This window comes from Rattus norvegicus, chromosome 11 (assembly GCF_021556685.1).
Source record: "Rattus norvegicus strain SHRSP/BbbUtx chromosome 11, alternate assembly SHRSP_T2T, whole genome shotgun sequence".
Classification (NCBI taxonomy): domain Eukaryota; kingdom Metazoa; phylum Chordata; class Mammalia; order Rodentia; family Muridae; genus Rattus; species Rattus norvegicus.
Genome location: NC_141544.1, coordinates 37,842,775 through 37,860,361, shown reverse-complemented (window position 1 = coordinate 37,860,361; position 17,587 = coordinate 37,842,775). Strand labels below are relative to the sequence as shown.

At 43.4% G+C, this 17,587-nt stretch overlaps 1 protein-coding gene across 6 annotated transcripts in view; it reads left to right on the top strand.

Annotated features, from left to right (window-relative positions):
* App (amyloid beta precursor protein) overlaps positions 1-17,587 on the top strand; it is a 216,812-nt gene that overhangs the window by 45,698 nt on the left and 153,527 nt on the right. For all 6 annotated transcript variants that reach the window (XM_087576826.1, XM_087576824.1, XM_087576823.1 and 3 more), the window contains exon 2: positions 6,236-6,403. In XM_087576826.1, the coding sequence (XP_087432952.1) occupies positions 6,236-6,403 (168 nt within the window). The remainder of the gene's footprint in view (positions 1-6,235; positions 6,404-17,587) is intronic.

The window sequence follows — 17,587 nt, the reverse complement described above, 5'->3', positions numbered from 1 at the left end:
ACCAGGAGGAGAGCCCATTGCATTTCTTTGCTTTCCATGTTGTGGCTTGAGAAAGAAAGGAAAGAAAAAAAAAATCCTTTTTCTTTTCTCTGATAGGGAAGGTTTGTTTCCAAAAAGTTTGGCAGTGTCTTTAAGAGTAATATTTACGTGGCTCCGGCTCAGCGTTTTGTAAGTAGCCTCTTTGCTTTTGAAGCCATGGCTGAACACACTCTGTTTTAGCTGGTTGTTTTGTTTGTTGGCACTGAACACTGTTTTCCCATGGGAAAAATATCTCCAGTTTCAGGATGGCAGCAACAATTCATGCAGGTTATTTTCATACTCAGCCTCCACAAACCTACACGAACCATGAAGAACCACCTGTATACAGGGCTCTAGTCCATACCGTCGTCTTACATTTCTGAAAACAAAACAAAACAGAAAAACAAATAAAAAACCCTGAAGGTGCTGATCTCACCGGTTGTGAATAAAACCACTACCACAGTTTTTTGATCCAAATTTGAGGTAAGCTTTTAATTAAATACTGGCCAGGGTGAAGAACTCTGGCGAGGTCCATTCCTGGGGTCCCAGAAACCAGTAAAGAGCAACATCTTGCAAAGATTGCGAAGGCAACCCCATAAGGCCACCATATTTCCCATCAGATTCAACCAGGGCAAGCAGATATCCTGACATACTTCCTGCTTGCAGACCTCCTCCTTACATCCATCCAATCAGGGGCAAGCATACATCCTGAGGTAGTTACATGTCTACATGCATCTGGTGCAATTGAGTCAAAACATAGTTCAGGGGAGCAGCTTCTAGTATCTCAGGAAGTATCTATCCTTGGGCAAGGGACAGGTTAGAGGCATTTGTTTAATGGATCTCTTAGGCACAGTAATTAAAACTTAAAACATGACTCTGGCTCTCAGGATGGTTAAGTGAAGTGATCATATTCCCCACTTACTTAGCTGTGTCTGTGTCTTTTCTATGTAGAGAGGTGTTTTTAAAAGTGAGGAGTAGATCTTCCAGTTGACTTTGAGGGGAGAACACAAATCACCCAGCAAATATATTCTAGGATCCAAAGACTTCAATTTTATGAATGTTGATACTCTCGGGTTCCAAGTAGGATATTGCATGGGATTTATTAAGCTTTTTCTTAGAGACTGTGTTCAGGAAAAGGGGTTTGAGTAAACCTGTTAGGGCTGGTGTGAAGCAGGAAGCTATTATGTTCTGTGTGGCTCTCCTCTCTCTGATTGTGCTGCTCTCTTCTTGGCTAAATTCTGAGGCTAGGTTGCTTTTAGCAGCCAGCCTGTGGACAGATGCAGATGAGGACGCTGGGCTACAGGAAGAATTGAAAGGCTTCCGGTTCAGTTTGTGTGTTCGACCTAATTGTTTCTTCAGTGTACAGCTACAGTTGATTTGGAAAAGAATCTTCCATGAGAAACATATTTTTTTTTGTTTTTCCTTTTAAGTACACATTGGCAAAAGGTAGCAAGATGTTATATAAAGCCAACTCTACTGTTCCTAGTTCAGTAATTTACTGTGATTTTGGAGGGACCAGAGTTTAGTTCCCGGACTGGCTCTACTTTATGGAAATACAATATGTTGTTTAAAACCTTTTCTATCTACATCTTGGCTTTTACACTTAATATTTATATCAGTTGCTTTTCTCATTGCTGAGACAGAATATCTGGCAAAAACAATTTAAGTAAGGCAAGGTGGTTCTCTCTCTGAGGGTAGCATCCACCATGGTGGAGAAGTCAAGGAAGCAGGAGAATGAAGAGCTGGTTGTGTCGGGTACATAGTCAGGAAGAGGAGAGAGATGCATGCTGGGGATTATTCTCTCCTTTTTATTCTGCCTGTGGTCCCAGCCCATAGGATGAACCTGTTGGTATTCAGGAAAGGTCTTTACTCCTCAGTTAAACATGTGTAGAATAACTCTCACAGACACACCCCAGGTTTGTTTCCATGGAGATTCCAAATGCAGCCAAGTTGAACATGACGATTTACCACTACAACATTAAATCCCCTTGGATGGGAAAACCTGACGAGAACACAGGCATATATATGTTTAGTCTAAACTCGCTTTGTTGAGCTCATTACATCATCAGGAAACTACAGGGCCATGGTCAGTTTATTTGAAGAGATGTGGAAAAGATCACCACTCGTTGTCAGCACATGTATTCTACAAACAGATGGCATTCAAGTAATTTTGAAGGTAAGAGGGAGGGTGGCATAGATAACTGTGAGAGACAGTAAAAGAATCACACTTAGGAAAATGAAGCACAATTTATTTGATAGGTTTAATTTGAAAATCAATGGCCAGGTAGTATGACAGTTGTCCAAAGGATACTGATAGTTGTTCCATGTGTACAATATTAGGCCCATCACCAGCCATGGTGGTGATGGGGGTCCTGGGGCCCAACAATTCTCTGCTGAGCTATTGTTAATCAATGGATTTCGTGAAAAGGGAGAAAAGGGAAGATCATTTATTGCCATTGGTTGTGCATCAAACTATGGGACCAATGGGCTTCTATGGCTAGTTCTGAACCCATAGCTGTGCAGATGGTCCAGGCTAGCTTCAAATCAAAGCAAAGTGGTGTGAATGTGGGGAAGGGGCTTGTAGAGAGGAGAGGGCAGGACAGGAGCGGGAGGGACATTAGAGAGGATGGGAATGGTTTAGTTAGGGTCTCTATTGCTGGGAAGAGACACTATCACCACAGCAACTCTTATAAAGGAAGACATTTAATTGGGGCTGCCTTCCAGGTTCAGAGGTTTAGTCTATTGTCACCACGGCCAGAAGTACGGTGGTACACAGGCAGGCCCGGTGCTGGTAAAGGAGCCGAGAGCTCTACATCTGATTTGACGGACAGCAGACCAAGAGAGTGGCACTGGGCCTGGCTTGAGCATCTGAAATCTCAGAGCCTACTGCCAGTGATGCACTTCCTCCAACAAGGCCACATCTTCTAATAGAGCCACTCCTGTTGACCAGACATTCAAGTGTATGCACCTAGGGGGCCATTCTTATTCAAACTGCCACAAGACATGAAAGTAAGGAAAACACACTACAGACATGTGTGAATGTGTCAAAGAACAAATTTAGTCAATTAAAAGAAAAAAAAACCTCAAAACCAAACTCTCAAATTAATCTTCTGATTGTCTGGCTGAGTGCTTTGATCCCCAAGGTACACCACCTGCTCTGTTCCGTTGTGATTGTGTTATCTGCAGAGATACAGAAGGCTTCTCAGGCAAAAGGAAACAACAGCTCTATCATCAGGATGTCCCAAGCGGTGGGTGGAAGTGCAGGATAGGGACTCAGAAAGGCTTCAATTGGGGGGGGGACTGTGACATTTCATTGTGACGGATGCCAAAGGCAAAGACTTCTAAGGAAGAAGGACTCACATGTTGCAAATAAGCCCAGCAGGGACAGGTGATAAGGGACTCCTCTTTGGTTTTTCAGACTGAAGTCATGGAACCTCTGAGAGGCAGACAGGCCAGGGTGAGATGTGTTAACCAAGTCCCAGGGGGATTAAGGAACAAGTGAATGGGCCAGGGAGAAGGCTCGGCAGATAAAGGCACCAGCAAATCTGACAACCTGAGTTTGATTCCCCGGGACCTACATGGTGGAAGAAGTTGTTTGACTATGAGTTGTTCTTTAACCTCAACGTATTTGCCAGGGCAACAGTCCACCCCCCTCCACATACACCTCTTATCCCCACATACACAAAATAAGTAAAATTTACAAAGAAGCCAGTGGAAAATGTTGGCAGCCACCATTTAAATAATCAGAAGATGATTTAACGTTTGTCACCGGTGAAAGACGGCGGAGCTGGCTGGATTGGATTCACTGCCTGCTCTGATCATACAAGTGTGTCACCCATTCCTTCACATGTTGTTAAAGGCCCTTTCTCCCATAGTACGAGCCTTAAATAGATACTGTCTGGTCCTTTCAGGAAGCTCCCTGACCCCTTACTGTAGGAGCGTGGGCACAGTGAGGAAGTGTGTTTGTTCCTCATTTCAAGAGAAGAGCTCTGAGGCTGTTGAAGAAAAGAGAGGAGCAAAACTGTTTGACAAGTTACCTCGAACTTAATAGCTGAAAACGACAAGCAGCTCCTATTTCGGTTTCTGTGAGTGAGGAACTTAAGAGTCCTTCTAGGTGATTCTGCCTCTGGATCTCTCTTGAAGCCACCTTTTTGTTGTTAGCCATGGCTGTAGTCGGATGTCATTGGTGTTGTTGAGGTGTGGGTTATTACCAAGCTTGCTGGTGTGCCCCTGAAGGAGGTCTGACCTTCTTACTCTTGGGATTCAGACCTGAGGCAAACAGCTGAGGTGCATAATTACAACATGGTCCTAACCTCCAGGTTCTCCCAGCATCCCTCAGTCCCTACCTAGTACAGGGTGTGGCTGGCACATCCTGACTCTGTGCTGAACTTTCCAGCCCAGGGGAGGAGTTTGCCCTCCCCCCAGAAGGTCTTCCCTACAAAATCCAGACATTTTTGTCTGTCTGTCTGTCTGTCCCCTCTCCCTCTTCCCCTTCCCTTCTCTCCCCCTCCCCCTCTCTCCTTTTTCCCCTCCCTTTCTCCTTTCTTCCCCTCTCCCTTTCTACGTTCTTTCTCTTCCACCTATTCTTTATCTCCGTCTGCATGGCGACTTCCCTGGCTTCATTCCTTGGAACCAGTGAACCCACCCAAGAGCTGCCCTCCCCCCCCCAAAAAAACCTGACTTTATACTTTAATTTGGCTCAAATTGGCTCATTTTGTCGGCCGAGATAACCTATCAGTTACTACCCATTGCCCAACAATGAATGAACCTTAATGTCATGACCTTACTTTTAAACTTGCACATCCCCATTTCTGTCATGCTCTGTTTGTCGAATAGACAAGCTAATGCATTGTGGGAAGGGACTGCCCAAGGTCATGATTTCCAGGAAGCAGGTAGGATCTTGGGGTCTTTCTTGGGCGTTGACTGTTCCAGGAGAGAAGTTGTTATTTAAATTCTCTTCTCACAAGGAAATGCAGCCTCCCATTCACTAAGAGGTGATGAGCTCACGTGACTTGTAGTGAAGAAGCTGGGAGGAAATAGGGGAAAGATTCTGAGGTTGAGTCCGAGATTCTTTTGATGACACATTCAACTTCTCTTTGATTAGGGATAAGATGCCAAGATTTAATTAACAGTGGAAATCTTTGGGACAGAATAAAGCTCAGTGGGGACACAAGGAGGTTTGCAGTGACCACAAACAAATCTCCCCTTAACCTCCACTCCAGGGGTTCCCTCACAGGTGGCTGATGATGAGTTGACTGACTTTATCCTCCCTGTCCTGTTATTACCCACCTGCTTATTTCAGTAAAATTGGTGAGATGTATATTTTGATCTGTAAGATCCAGGTTTTGAATTTCCTTCAAACCCTCGGATGAGCTCTTAGATCAAGTTCACAAACAATTCTGGTTGGGGCACAATTTTGCCTCTGGTGGAAAATGAGACTTCCAGTTTCCTGGATTGGTGGGAGATGGCACGGGCCTCCTATGGAAGAGTTGAATAGTCACAGCTTTGAAGGGAGTTTTTTTGTTTTTTGTTTGTTTTGTTTTATTTCAAAATGATTAATTCTCTTCAGTGGAATTTTCTAACAAAAACTCAGATACAAGCTGGCATAGTGGGCACACGCCTGTAATCTCAGCACTCAGGCAGGTGATCTCTGAGTTTGAAGTCGAGCTGGTCTATACAGTGAATCCCAGGCCAGCCAGGGCTACACAGTGAACTCTAACACAGCTAAGGCTGCATAGAGAGACAAAACATAAACACAAAGACGACTGGCTCACCATCGATGCACTCTGATAACATCTTGCTGTCAGTGTTGAGAAGTGACACATACTGTCACCTCCAGTCTAGGCATAGTCCAAGCTGGGACTAGCATTGTACTGTGTGCAAGCAGCTGCGGGTTATGAGAATGTGGATTCTTCCACAGGGATTGTATTTATGCATAGAACTTTATGTATTGTCAGAACTTTTCAACAGACATTGCAAAACCTTCTATGGGAAAACTAAAGGATTTTCGAATGAACAAATGTCCTTCAATATGCTTAATGCCTTCCTTTAAATACTGTGTTAAAGAACATGCTGTCTTCCATAGGTTATTTTCCAACTCTATTACTCAACCCAACAATGCTAATGCAGGACTGCTGTGTGCCTGAAGATCACTAGGGATCACCATCCCACGGAGCTGGGGATTCTGTTAGTAACTAGGATTTATTTATTCTTTTAGGTGCCCACTGATGGCAATGCCGGTCTGCTGGCAGAACCCCAGATCGCCATGTTCTGTGGTAAACTCAACATGCACATGAATGTGCAGAATGGAAAATGGGAGTCAGACCCATCAGGGACCAAAACCTGCATTGGCACCAAGGAGGGAATCCTGCAGTACTGCCAAGAGGTAAGTCCCAGATGGCAGATCACTGGCACTCATTAAAAGTATTAATTCTAATATTTTATATTTGAATTTTCTTTCATAGTAAAAATCTTGGTTCCTAATGACCCATCGCACCCTTAATTCAGTCTTTTCTTTACCCTCCACTTGCTTAGTTACATATTGTGCTGTTATGATCATCAATAAACTGAGTAAAATATAAGTTTTCTAAGTTTACTATGTTCTATGGTAGCTGTGTAATAAAGGAAGTTAAAAGTGCTAGTTTTAATTTTTGCTCAGCCTCTGATATATTCTAGTATACTTATAACTTGATATTTTTCTAGCTTTTCTCTCCCATTATACTGTACATTTGAAATAAACATTCATACTGATAACTCTAGAAAGTACCCAAACAGCCATTTCCACTTCATCCATCCCTTGTTGATGCACATTTTTATTCTTTAAAAAATAAATTTTACCTCATGCATAAGATGTTGTGCCTTTGTACATGTCTATGCACCACATGTGAGGCTGATGCCCAAAGAGATTGGGACTGGAGTTACCAAAGTACAGTTGTGAGTTTTCATATGGGGACTGGGAAGAGGGGTTAAAGTTTCCCTTTCTGAAATGCTTGGGCTCAGAGTACTCTGGAGTATTTGAAAGGTCATACTGAGCTGCTTTGTGGATGGGACCCAAGTGACCATGAAATTCTTCTCTATTTCCTGTATACCTCACACACACACAACCTGAAGGTCATTTTATGTGGTGATTTTCGGTTGGGCTTCTTTTGGGCTGCAGGCTGTCACATGAGATCAGATAGGAATTTTCCACATATAGATTCAGGACAGCTTTCAAAATGTGTCTGGTTTTGGAACATTTCCAATTTCATGTTTGGACTAGAGGTGCTCAGTTTCCATTTAATTTTCCTTTCTCATTAGCTATCTTAGTTAGGGTTTATTGCTGTGTACAGACTCCATGATCAATGCAAGTTTTATAAAGGACAACATTTCATTGGGGCTGGCTTACAGGTTCAGAGGTTCAGTCCAATATCATCAAGGCAGGAGCATGGGCAGCATCCAGGCAGGTACGGTGCAGGAGGAGCTGAGAGTTCTATATCTTCACCCAAAGGAAGCCAGGGACGGACTGAGCATCCTCAGGCAGCAAGGAGGAGGGTCTCCAAGCACCACCCCACAGTGACACACTTCTTCCAACAAGGCCACAACTTCTAATAGTGCCACTCCCTGGGCCAAGCATATGCAAAACATCACACTAGGTTTTTTGAAAATAATCAACAGTTGTCAAGCACTTGTCCTACCGCTACATGACATTAGAAGGAAGCTATTTCTTCATGTAGCTACCTGCCTCTGTATCCTAAGTTTCCCATGATTCCAAAGTGCTAACCATGACTGACTAGTAGACATCAGCAGAGTCCAGTAGAAAGGCTGGACACACGCTTTGTTCATGATGTTGACTTCTGTCTTTTTATGGTGGATGGGTGCTGGCACCTGCGAATCATCACGGGAACCCGAGTTTCCCACAAGTAACCACATGTTTTTAAGCCTATGAATATTGGCCCTACAAAAAAATATTTTCCTTGACTCTGGAAACAGCTCTCCCTTCCTGCTGTACTTAGCCCAGTCATGCCTGGGTGGCTTCATGTTCTCTTTCAGTCTGTGGTTTGTACAGGGATGAGCCACAGGGTGGTTCTTTCCACTCCAGATTGCCTGCTTGCAGGTAGCCATGGGAGAGGAGCAGGGGAAAGCCTTTTGGCTGTTTTTTTTTTCTTTTTGCAGCTTCCATGGCATTTGTCTGCATTTGCTCCCCACCTGCAGTCTGCTGGACAAGAAAGGGCTAACATATCAAGGACTTGTGACCCATTTTAATGAATTTGGTCTGCATCCTATAACAAGGAAAAGTCTCTGAAGCCATTTATTGGCTTAGTTTTTGAAGAAGAGGAAAGACGAAGTTGGAATTTCAGAGTCGGCCCTATACTGTATCTCACTGTAGAACATTTCAGACACCTGCTCCCAAGCCCATATGATGGCGTCTCCAGTCCCCGTGTTTTTGTACAGCTTGAGCACTTGAAATATGGCCACTTAGATGTGTACTATTGAGATGCCATGTTTCAGAAATGTGATATCAAAGAAGACATAAAAACGTAGATTTCATTTTGAAACGACTGCATCATGTATAGCTATTAATTGTGTCATAATGATGTTACAGTCAAACTATATAGGATTAAATTTGATTTCATCTCTTTGTGTATGTTTTTATTTTTTTTTCCATGAGTCTGGAAAGGCAACCTGAATGTATTTCCACTCAGCAGTGCTCTTGGCTTGGCCAGTGTCACAGTGACAGGGCTCTAATCACTTTATGATCCGGTCATCTGAGAAATAAGAGGAAATGAGTTGGGGCGTCCGCAGAGACTGCCCCTCAGAAGTTGGTTAGTGGTTCTGACTAAGAGTTCTTTGAAGCCTTTAAATCACAATGTTCAAACTGGGTGTGGCGGCTCTCTCTGTAATCCTTACACTTGTAAATCTGAGTCTTGGCTGTACAAAGAGTTGTTGCCTCAAAAGCACAAATAGGGGGGGGGGGAGAGAGAGAGAGACTGGGCAAGAGCTTAGAGCACTTGTTGTTCTTTTAAAACATGCAGGTTTGATTCCCAGCACCCACATGGTGGCTCAGAACTCTAGTTCTTGGGGTTTGAATACCCACGTGGTACACATACATACATATGGGCAAAAAAACACATGGTATAAAATAGGTGAATATAAATTAGTATCTTTAAAGGAAAAAAAAACAATCTTACTAGACTATTTTAATGCGTGGAGATGATGGAAGAGCAGTGTCCTCCTCTTTGAAATACCTGCCTCTGAACGCTCAGATGCCCTCCACATAGACCCACTTCATAACAGAACAGGAGCGCAGCTCAAGGCCCAAGGTCTTAGTGCTGTAAACTGCCAGGGCAGAGGTGATGATGTCATTGCTTGCAATCCTATTTATTCTTAACAAAGCATCAGCCTAAGTACTTCTGTTCCTTTTACCCACTTAGTGACGCTTCTGGAAAGAAGCCTGGGAATAGACCTTGGGGAACTGCAACATGTGAGGGGAACAAAGAGACACTATGAAGTGGCCAGAGGAAGGACAAGAACTAGCATGTGCTGAGAGACAAGCTGCGTTAATTGCTAAACAGAGAAAATGATGAGACCATGAGTATGGTCAAAAGTGAGAGCGACTGAAGTGTAATTTTTAACAAGGCCACTGTGTACCTCTGTGAAAACTGACCACATGCCAAAAGCAGATCTTCAGTGCACTTCTTAAAGGGAGATGAGTGTACACTTTTCAAACTGGCCCAGGATGACTCGGATAGATGTAAGTTCTTAGCACGTTTCAGTTGCATGGCTGTGACTAGGAATTATTCCATAGCAGAGGAAACATTGGCATTGCTCACAGTGTCTGGGCCCATAGGCCTGTGAGATCACCATTAACCTCTAAACCAGTCAGAGACATGCATCCCTCAAATCAAATCATCGTTCTCCTACTTCCTTTGGGTACTGGACAGCCACATCTATCTGCCTTTTACTGGCTGAATACCACCTTTTATTAAGTGGAATGGTTGTTTTTCCTTCCTTCCTTCCTTCCTTCCTTCCTTCCTTCCTTTTTTTGGAGAAAATTAATTTTGACAAATATAAAGACATTACTGAGAGTAGAGGCAGGTCTATATACTACAAGTATGACATGACCAAGTGGTGAAGATAAATTGCATTCTGAAAAAAGACCTAGACAAATAGCTTAAGATGAACGGGGGCAAAGGAAACATCTTTGCTTTAGTAATTATTTATTTATTTATTGTTTGTTTGTTTATTTGGTCAGTTGGTTGACTGGTTTTTTGGCTTTTTTTTTAAAGATTTATTTAGTTATTTTATGTATACAAGTACACTGTAGCTGCCTTCAGACACATCAGATCCCATTACATATGGTTGTGAGCCACCATGTGGTTGCTGGGAATTGAACTCAGGACCTCTGGAAGAGCACTCTGTGCTCTTAACCGCTGAGCCATCTCTCCAGCCCCTGGGTTTTTTCTTTTTAATGAGGGCAACTTAAGCCAAAGGAGACTGAAGCAAAATCATGGGAAGAATAGTTGTCCATCATCAGATTCAGGTGTCTGCATAGGAGGAAGTTAAGTGTTGTTAGACACAGCTGTGCTGTCCATTACTTGGGAGACTAAGGCAAGAGGGTTACAAGTCGGAGGCCATACTTGGCCACACCATGAGATTCTGTGTCCAAAGAGGGAGTAGGGTGAGTTTTGGAAATGGCAAAGAATTTTTTTTTTCCAAGAAAGGGTTCAGTAGGTAGGTTCTATTGCCCAGAGACAAAACCAGTGGAACAGCTTGTGGGTATATGGAGAAGGGTTTCTCCTACTTAGGGGGAAAATCCTGTGGTGAAGGCAGCTTACATAGGGAGGAAGCAGAACTAGGTCCCTGAGTGTTGGAAAAGAGAACTATTACCTGAGTCGTATTTCTCCTGTTAATGCAGTTCTTTGTCCTGCATTTACTCCTCTCCCAGTGCTAAGATGGGTGCCCCCTGGGGCTCAGGAAGGTCAGAAGCTGGCAGCCAGTGCTTCTGGGAGTGGCATCCCAACTTTGTTTGCCATTGTGTATTGTAATTCCAGGGAGAAGGGATTCTGAGTGGCTTCATGTTGACCACACAAGGATTTGGCACCTGCACCGGGGTACTTACCCATGTGGCTGTGTGGTCTGGCAACCCACAAGTCATGGAAGAATGGCTGCTAATAGAAAAGGGAGAGGAATGCACAAGGCCAAATGGAATGATTGTGGCCCTGTGTACAGTGGCTACAGAGCTGGGCAGTTGTTTTGGCTGGGAGTGCTGGCAGGGATCCACTGTGGGTCTTGACTTTAACTGGCACAGAGAAAATGGCAGAGTGGGTGGAGATGACCATTAGGGGCCTTTAAATGGAGTTTGACATTGCCTACAAGGTATTTCATTAGTGTTTTAGGGTCCCCTGCCACTCCCCACATTGTAGCTATCCTGATATTTTTAATAAATAGCTCTTATTTATAGATCTGAGAGTTGTTTTTTTTTTTTGGTGTGTGTTTTGCTAGAACATATTTCTTTGCTTTTATTCCTCCTTTAACTCTGTGTTTATATATTAAATGACATTGATTGACTCATTGCTTGGAAAGAGAAGGAAAATAATACTCAACAATTTTTGCTAAATTATAATATTTTTGTATTTTTTAAGTTAGAATATTAAGGTCTGTTGTGTTGCAGTAATTTCAATGCCAGAGGCTCTTTTCAACAGTACTTGTTTAGAGCCAATGCTCTCAGCAACACTCTGTTTCCTGGATTACTTATTGGGCTATTACTATTATTATTTTGGTGACCTTTGCCTTAATTAGTCATTCGCAATGATTTTGCTTAGTACCATGAAGGTGATCTTCTTTTTGCTATCTCTCATTGCACAGAGAAGAATTATGCAAAGGCCTGGGGGAGATGGCTTATAGGTAGAGTGCTTGCCTTGCAAGCATGAGGCCAGAATCCCCAGAACGCATTGTCAAAAAAGCTAAGTGAGGAGCATAATTGTAACCCCAGTATTGGGGAGGCAGAGACAGGCAACTGGTCAACCTATCTTACTTGGAGCATTCTAGGCTAATGGGAAACCCTTCTCAAGGGGAAAAAAGTAAAAAGAGGAAAGCATGTGATGATTGACACCCAAAGTTGTCCTTTGGCCACCACAAACATGAATGTTCATTATTGCACACTGGAGCATGGGTACGCGCATGTGCATACACACACACACACACACACACACACACACACACACACACACAATACATCTCTACTCACTACTAGTAACAGGACTAAACAGTTAATGTGTTTTGTTTTGTTTTGTTTTTTTCTTCTAATAATGGTGAGTTTATTTTATGTGTGGACTCTAACCTCTCAAGACTAAAACAGATGTTTTAGAAGCAATCTGCTGAGTCAGAGAGGCAGCTCTTAGGCAGACAGGGGGAGCTGAACTCATGACTGTAACCTCATTTTGACCTTTTGCTAAGCAATTGAACTTTCCTGCTAAATACATCTGTAACAGGTGTGTGTGTGTGTGTGTGTGTGTGTGTGTGTGTGTGTGTGTGTGTGTGTGTGTGTGTACTGTTAACCAACTAAACAGTTCTGTGTTCCCAAAGTTCATAGGTTAGGCCAACTCTATTTAGATAGGTTTTGGAGACACAGTCTTTCAGAGATGACTAGTATTGATGACATCATAAATGCAGAGGCCTCTGGGTAGTATTGATGCCCTTATCAAAACAGCAGAGACCAGCTCTCTCTTCTTTACTTCCTCATGCAAAGAGGTCATGTGAGGAGGCAGAGAGAAAATAGAAAAAGGTCCTCACCAGCACCATGGTAACCTTGGTCTTGTTATTTTCCTAAATTGGGAAAAAAAATACAATTCCATTGTTGGAGTTGCTCAGGGTATGGTGTTTTACTGTAACACGTCTGCCAGGGCCCTGTTATGTCTCCTGTAGGCAGAGGCACTAGAAACTCGTGGTGCCACAGAGACTGACATTTCTAGAGTCATGATTCACAAAGCATTTTACCTGGCAACCCAAAGCATTCTGGTCGCCATTTGGTAATGTGCCTATGGATGGCTTTGTTGGCATGAGACTGAAGTAGGATGGGCAGAGGCATCCTTGTCTATCCAGAGGGAGCCTCCCCTACAGTAACACTTGTGATTTCCGTCTGAGGGACCATTTCTTTCTACTGTTCACAGTTTTAAAGTCATTAGACAAGAGTCGTGGGAGCGGGCCGCTTTGCCCTCATTTTACTTACCCAACAAGAATGCGAGTGCTATGATAGACCTGCAGTCACAGAGAGGGAAATGTAGAGTGTAGCTTTACATGCTCACTTCGGACGCAGTGATAAATGATCACACCTGACACAGTTCGTATTGGCTGCGACTCTTTGATGGAGGAAAACTCACCGTTTCTATGGTCTACACTAGGAGAGTGCTGCTGACATTATGGAGGAAAGAAAACACTTGAATGCAAATTTAACTACATAAATTTGCCCTTATGAGCTGTTAGAGTACCATAACAAATGTTATGGCTGAAAAAATGTCAAACTAGAAAAAAAGTGTCAGAGAAACAAATAGTATGTATTTTCTATTTGTGGCTCTTACACATTGCACACATACATACAATTATGTCTGTCTATATGACATGACAGTAGCAATGAAATGTCTAGGGGAACAAGGTGGGGCACAAGGGCACTTTAGGGGATATGGGGAGGGGAGGGGAAGTTATGGAGGAGAATCTATTCATTGTACTGTAGAAACATGTGAGAACTCTTTATGCATCAGAGTGCCATGTACGATTGATGGACGCACTCAGAGATGTAAAAATATTAAAAATAAAAGAGATCAAGGCTTGGAGGTGCTATCCTATTGAAAAACATTAAAGTTTAGAGACAGAAAATGAGACTTGTTGGGTCTGGTTGCATGGTTTTCAGGTGAAAGGAGATTTTTGAAAATGTATTGTTTCATTTACACCAAAGGCTTCAGGGTGTGCTCAGTTCTACGCCTTGAGACTTTATATCTTTACATTTAAACCAGACAAACCTGAACATTGTGACTGAAGACCACTGAGGATAGGACTTTGTGTCAGGTGATTCCTTTCCTGGCTTACAAGGGGTACAAACATACTCTGTTCCATCAAACTGAGAAAGAAATCTAGAAAATGGAGACAGTGGGATGTAGCTTGGAGGGTCTTGATGGCGACGTGGAGACTCATGATCCAGATCTTGAGAGGTGAGAATCATGGATGTGTTAGTATGAGTACTTTTTGGTGGGACATATTCAATAAAGCAGTGTGTCTTAAAAGGTGGGGCTGACTGGGGAGAAAATTTATTTTACAGATAGAGGTGGGAAAATGGATGTGAAAGATCACCCATCCTCTGAATTCTGTCAGTGACCCCATGATACAGTACGTGAAGTACCGTGATTCAGGGCAATCCGTAGTTGAGTGTGTCCTTAGCTCGTAACTGGGACAGGTAGATGTTGAGAAATCATATACAACCTTCATCCTCCTCTGCCCACCTCTGGTCTTAGGCATACAGGATTCTTGCTAGGCAAGGCTCCCTAAAGGTGTGGTTAGCTCTTTGAGCATCCACTTGGAGCCGTGCAGGCAACTGAGGATGAGGGAAGTTTCAAGTGTAGGCAGTCAGATAGACACACATGGCTTTGCTCATTTCAACTACTATTAGATTATTGGCACATTCTTAAGTTCTTTCCATCCAAAACAATGTGATATCTTTAACCTTGTTCCTCTAAAAGAGGATTTTGATATTAACAGGCCCTCAAAACCAAGTCAACCCAGTGCAGAAACAAAAGAGAAAAAGCTATATGAACTGAACACAGCTCTTTCCTCTCCCTAACTTCCTATTCTAAAATTTATTATATAACCAAACGTGGGATCCCCAGGAAGAGGTATTTCTCTTTTTGTTGCTATTCTTCATTAATATGACACAAAATTGTTAAAGGACAAAGACAGAGTGTCAATCTAACTGTCTTTTGGGTTGGCCCTCGTTTGCTCTCTGCCGCTGTAATAAACGGCATGACCAAAAGAAGCATGGTTAGCAAAGGGTTTGTTTCAGTTTTCAGGTTACGGTCCATCACTGAGGGAAACTAAGGCAGAAGGAACGTAAGACAAGAATCTAGACACAGGAACTGAAGCAGATCTGGGCCACAGAGAAGGACTGGTTACTCGCTGGCTTGCTCCAGGCTCAGGTTCAGCTACCTTTCTTTTCCAGCCCTGCCCTCCTGCCTAGGATGGTACAGTCCCAGAGTCCCCCTGTATCATTAACAATGAAGACAGTGCCCACAGGCCTGGGTGACGGAGGCACATCTTTAATGAAAGGCTCTTCTCCTCAAGTTCCTAGGTTTGTTTCAAATGGGCAACATTTGAATACAATACAGCAGTAGTGTATTCTATATACTGTTGATTTACTCTGGTCACCTTTGGTCTGGCTTTGTGTGCTCAAAATTAACCCACAGATCATATTTAAATCAGAACCCACAGTTCTGATATTTAAAGGGTCTAAGAATTCATATGAAGTAAAGCAGTTTTTTGAATAGATGGATCATAATTTCTATATGCGAGTATGGGTATATACATACATGCACGCACGCACACACACACACACACACTAGTGGTCTATTTGGATTCAAGGATTTTTTGGAATTTAGGGCTAAAAGAGATGAAGTCAGTCCTAAATAACTGAAACGTAAAAATTATAGCAAGAGTGTGTGTCTTAGTAAGCCTTCTGCTGCTGTGATAAAACACTGACGAAATCCAACTACGGGAAGAGAGGGCATATTTCATATTATTCTTCCAGGTCACATTCCATAACCGAGGGAAGTCAGGGCAGGAACTTCCGTAGGAACTGAAGCAGAAACCATGGAGTATCGTTGCTTGCCAGCTTGTTTCCGCTGGCTGGCGCTCACTCAGCTTTCTTGTACAACCCAGCACCTCCTTCCTACCTGGGGTTCATCACCCACCTCTGTCAACCTTCAAGACTGTTCCCCACAGACCATAGAGCAGTCAGTCAGGCCTGGGCAATCCCTCCGGGGAGCCGCCCTCTTCTCCAGTGACTCTCGGTTGTGTCAAGGTAGCACTAAGAACTGCCAGAGAGAAAGCTGACGTATGAACGTGGCAATGTGTGTACACATCTGGTTTTGTTGACACATCTGTGTCGTGCCTTACACGCTTGGCACCCCCTGTTTGCTTTTACTACGAGCGCTTTGGAAAGGCAAGGACGCGTCAGCCAAACCGGGCTCCTTCTCATCTTCTCGCACGTGTGTGCAAGAGTGTGAATGTGCGAATGGAGCAACATATTAATATGCGGCGTCAGATGCAGAACTGGGCCGAATGGTTGGGAAACACATTCTTGCCTTGCAGTGCTTAGCCTTCTGCCTCTTGTAGAAGGCATCCCTGTGAGAGCGGGCCCACTCTGCTCCCCTCCCTGACATTGCAGACATGTTTCATCAGCTGCCTGTGCCTCTCAGCACCTCATTAAGTCGAAAGCAGAGGCCGCTTTTCAGCTTCCATTTCTCTTTCTCGACTAAATGAGATGTTCTGTTTTCTGTAGCCCCTCTCATTAGCAGAATCGATGCAGAAAACAATTTAAGATGCAATTTTTCATCAGGTTTTAGAAACTTTAAAGTGTGTCCTTTAAATCTAGAAACAGAAATGTATTCTCTTCCGCACACCCTGTCTTGGCTTAACACACACCCAAGTTTAAGCAGCTGAGAGCTTGCGTCAATGTGGTCTCCATGTGCTTGGAAAAGGCACCCGAGTTAGTCGTTAGTGCCCTGGTTTCTTCTGTGACGTGGAGGTTCTATGTCCTCTTGACAACCCTGTGACACGCTGCCCGGGAATGTTTGCAGTGATGTCTGGCATTGTGGAAACCTGTATTGTCCTAGGGTCTTCTTTTCTTCTGGAGTGCGTTCTTTGTACGGTTCGACCTCAGGGACCACGTCAGTTCTGCAAGTCACAGTGGATGCAGTTGCTAAACAAAATGTCCTGAAGGTAGCATCGGGGGTTACACAAGGCTTCTGGTGAACAGACTCAATAATTCCTAACATTAAAAAATAAATAGGAGCACCCTTTAAGATATTACGGCTGCGAATAAAAACACTGGCTACCGATATCATCTTTGTGTTTTGGTTTTTTGAGACAAGGTTTCTCTATATAGCTCTGGCTGTGATGGAACTCACCCTGTAGACCAGGCTAGCCTCAAAAGCAGGTATCCACCTGCCACTGCCTCCTGAGTGCTGGGATTAAAGCCGTGCACCACCACCAGGTAGCTACCAATACCATCTTTTAATATGGAACTCAAGACAAGGTTTCTTTCTTTCTTTTTTTTTTTTTGTCTGCTTTTTAAAAATTTGACATTGATTATCTTTTTTTCTATACTTTTTTTTTCTTTATTAACTTGAGTATTTCTTATTTACATTTCGATTGTTATTCCCTCTCCCCGTTTCTGGGCCAACATCCCCCTAGCCCCTCCCCCTTCTATATGGGTGTTCCCCTCCCCATCCTCCCCCCATTACCACCCCCCCCACAACAATCTAGTTCACTGGGGATTCATTCTTAGCAGGACCCAGGGCTTCCCCTTCCACTGGTGCTCTTACTA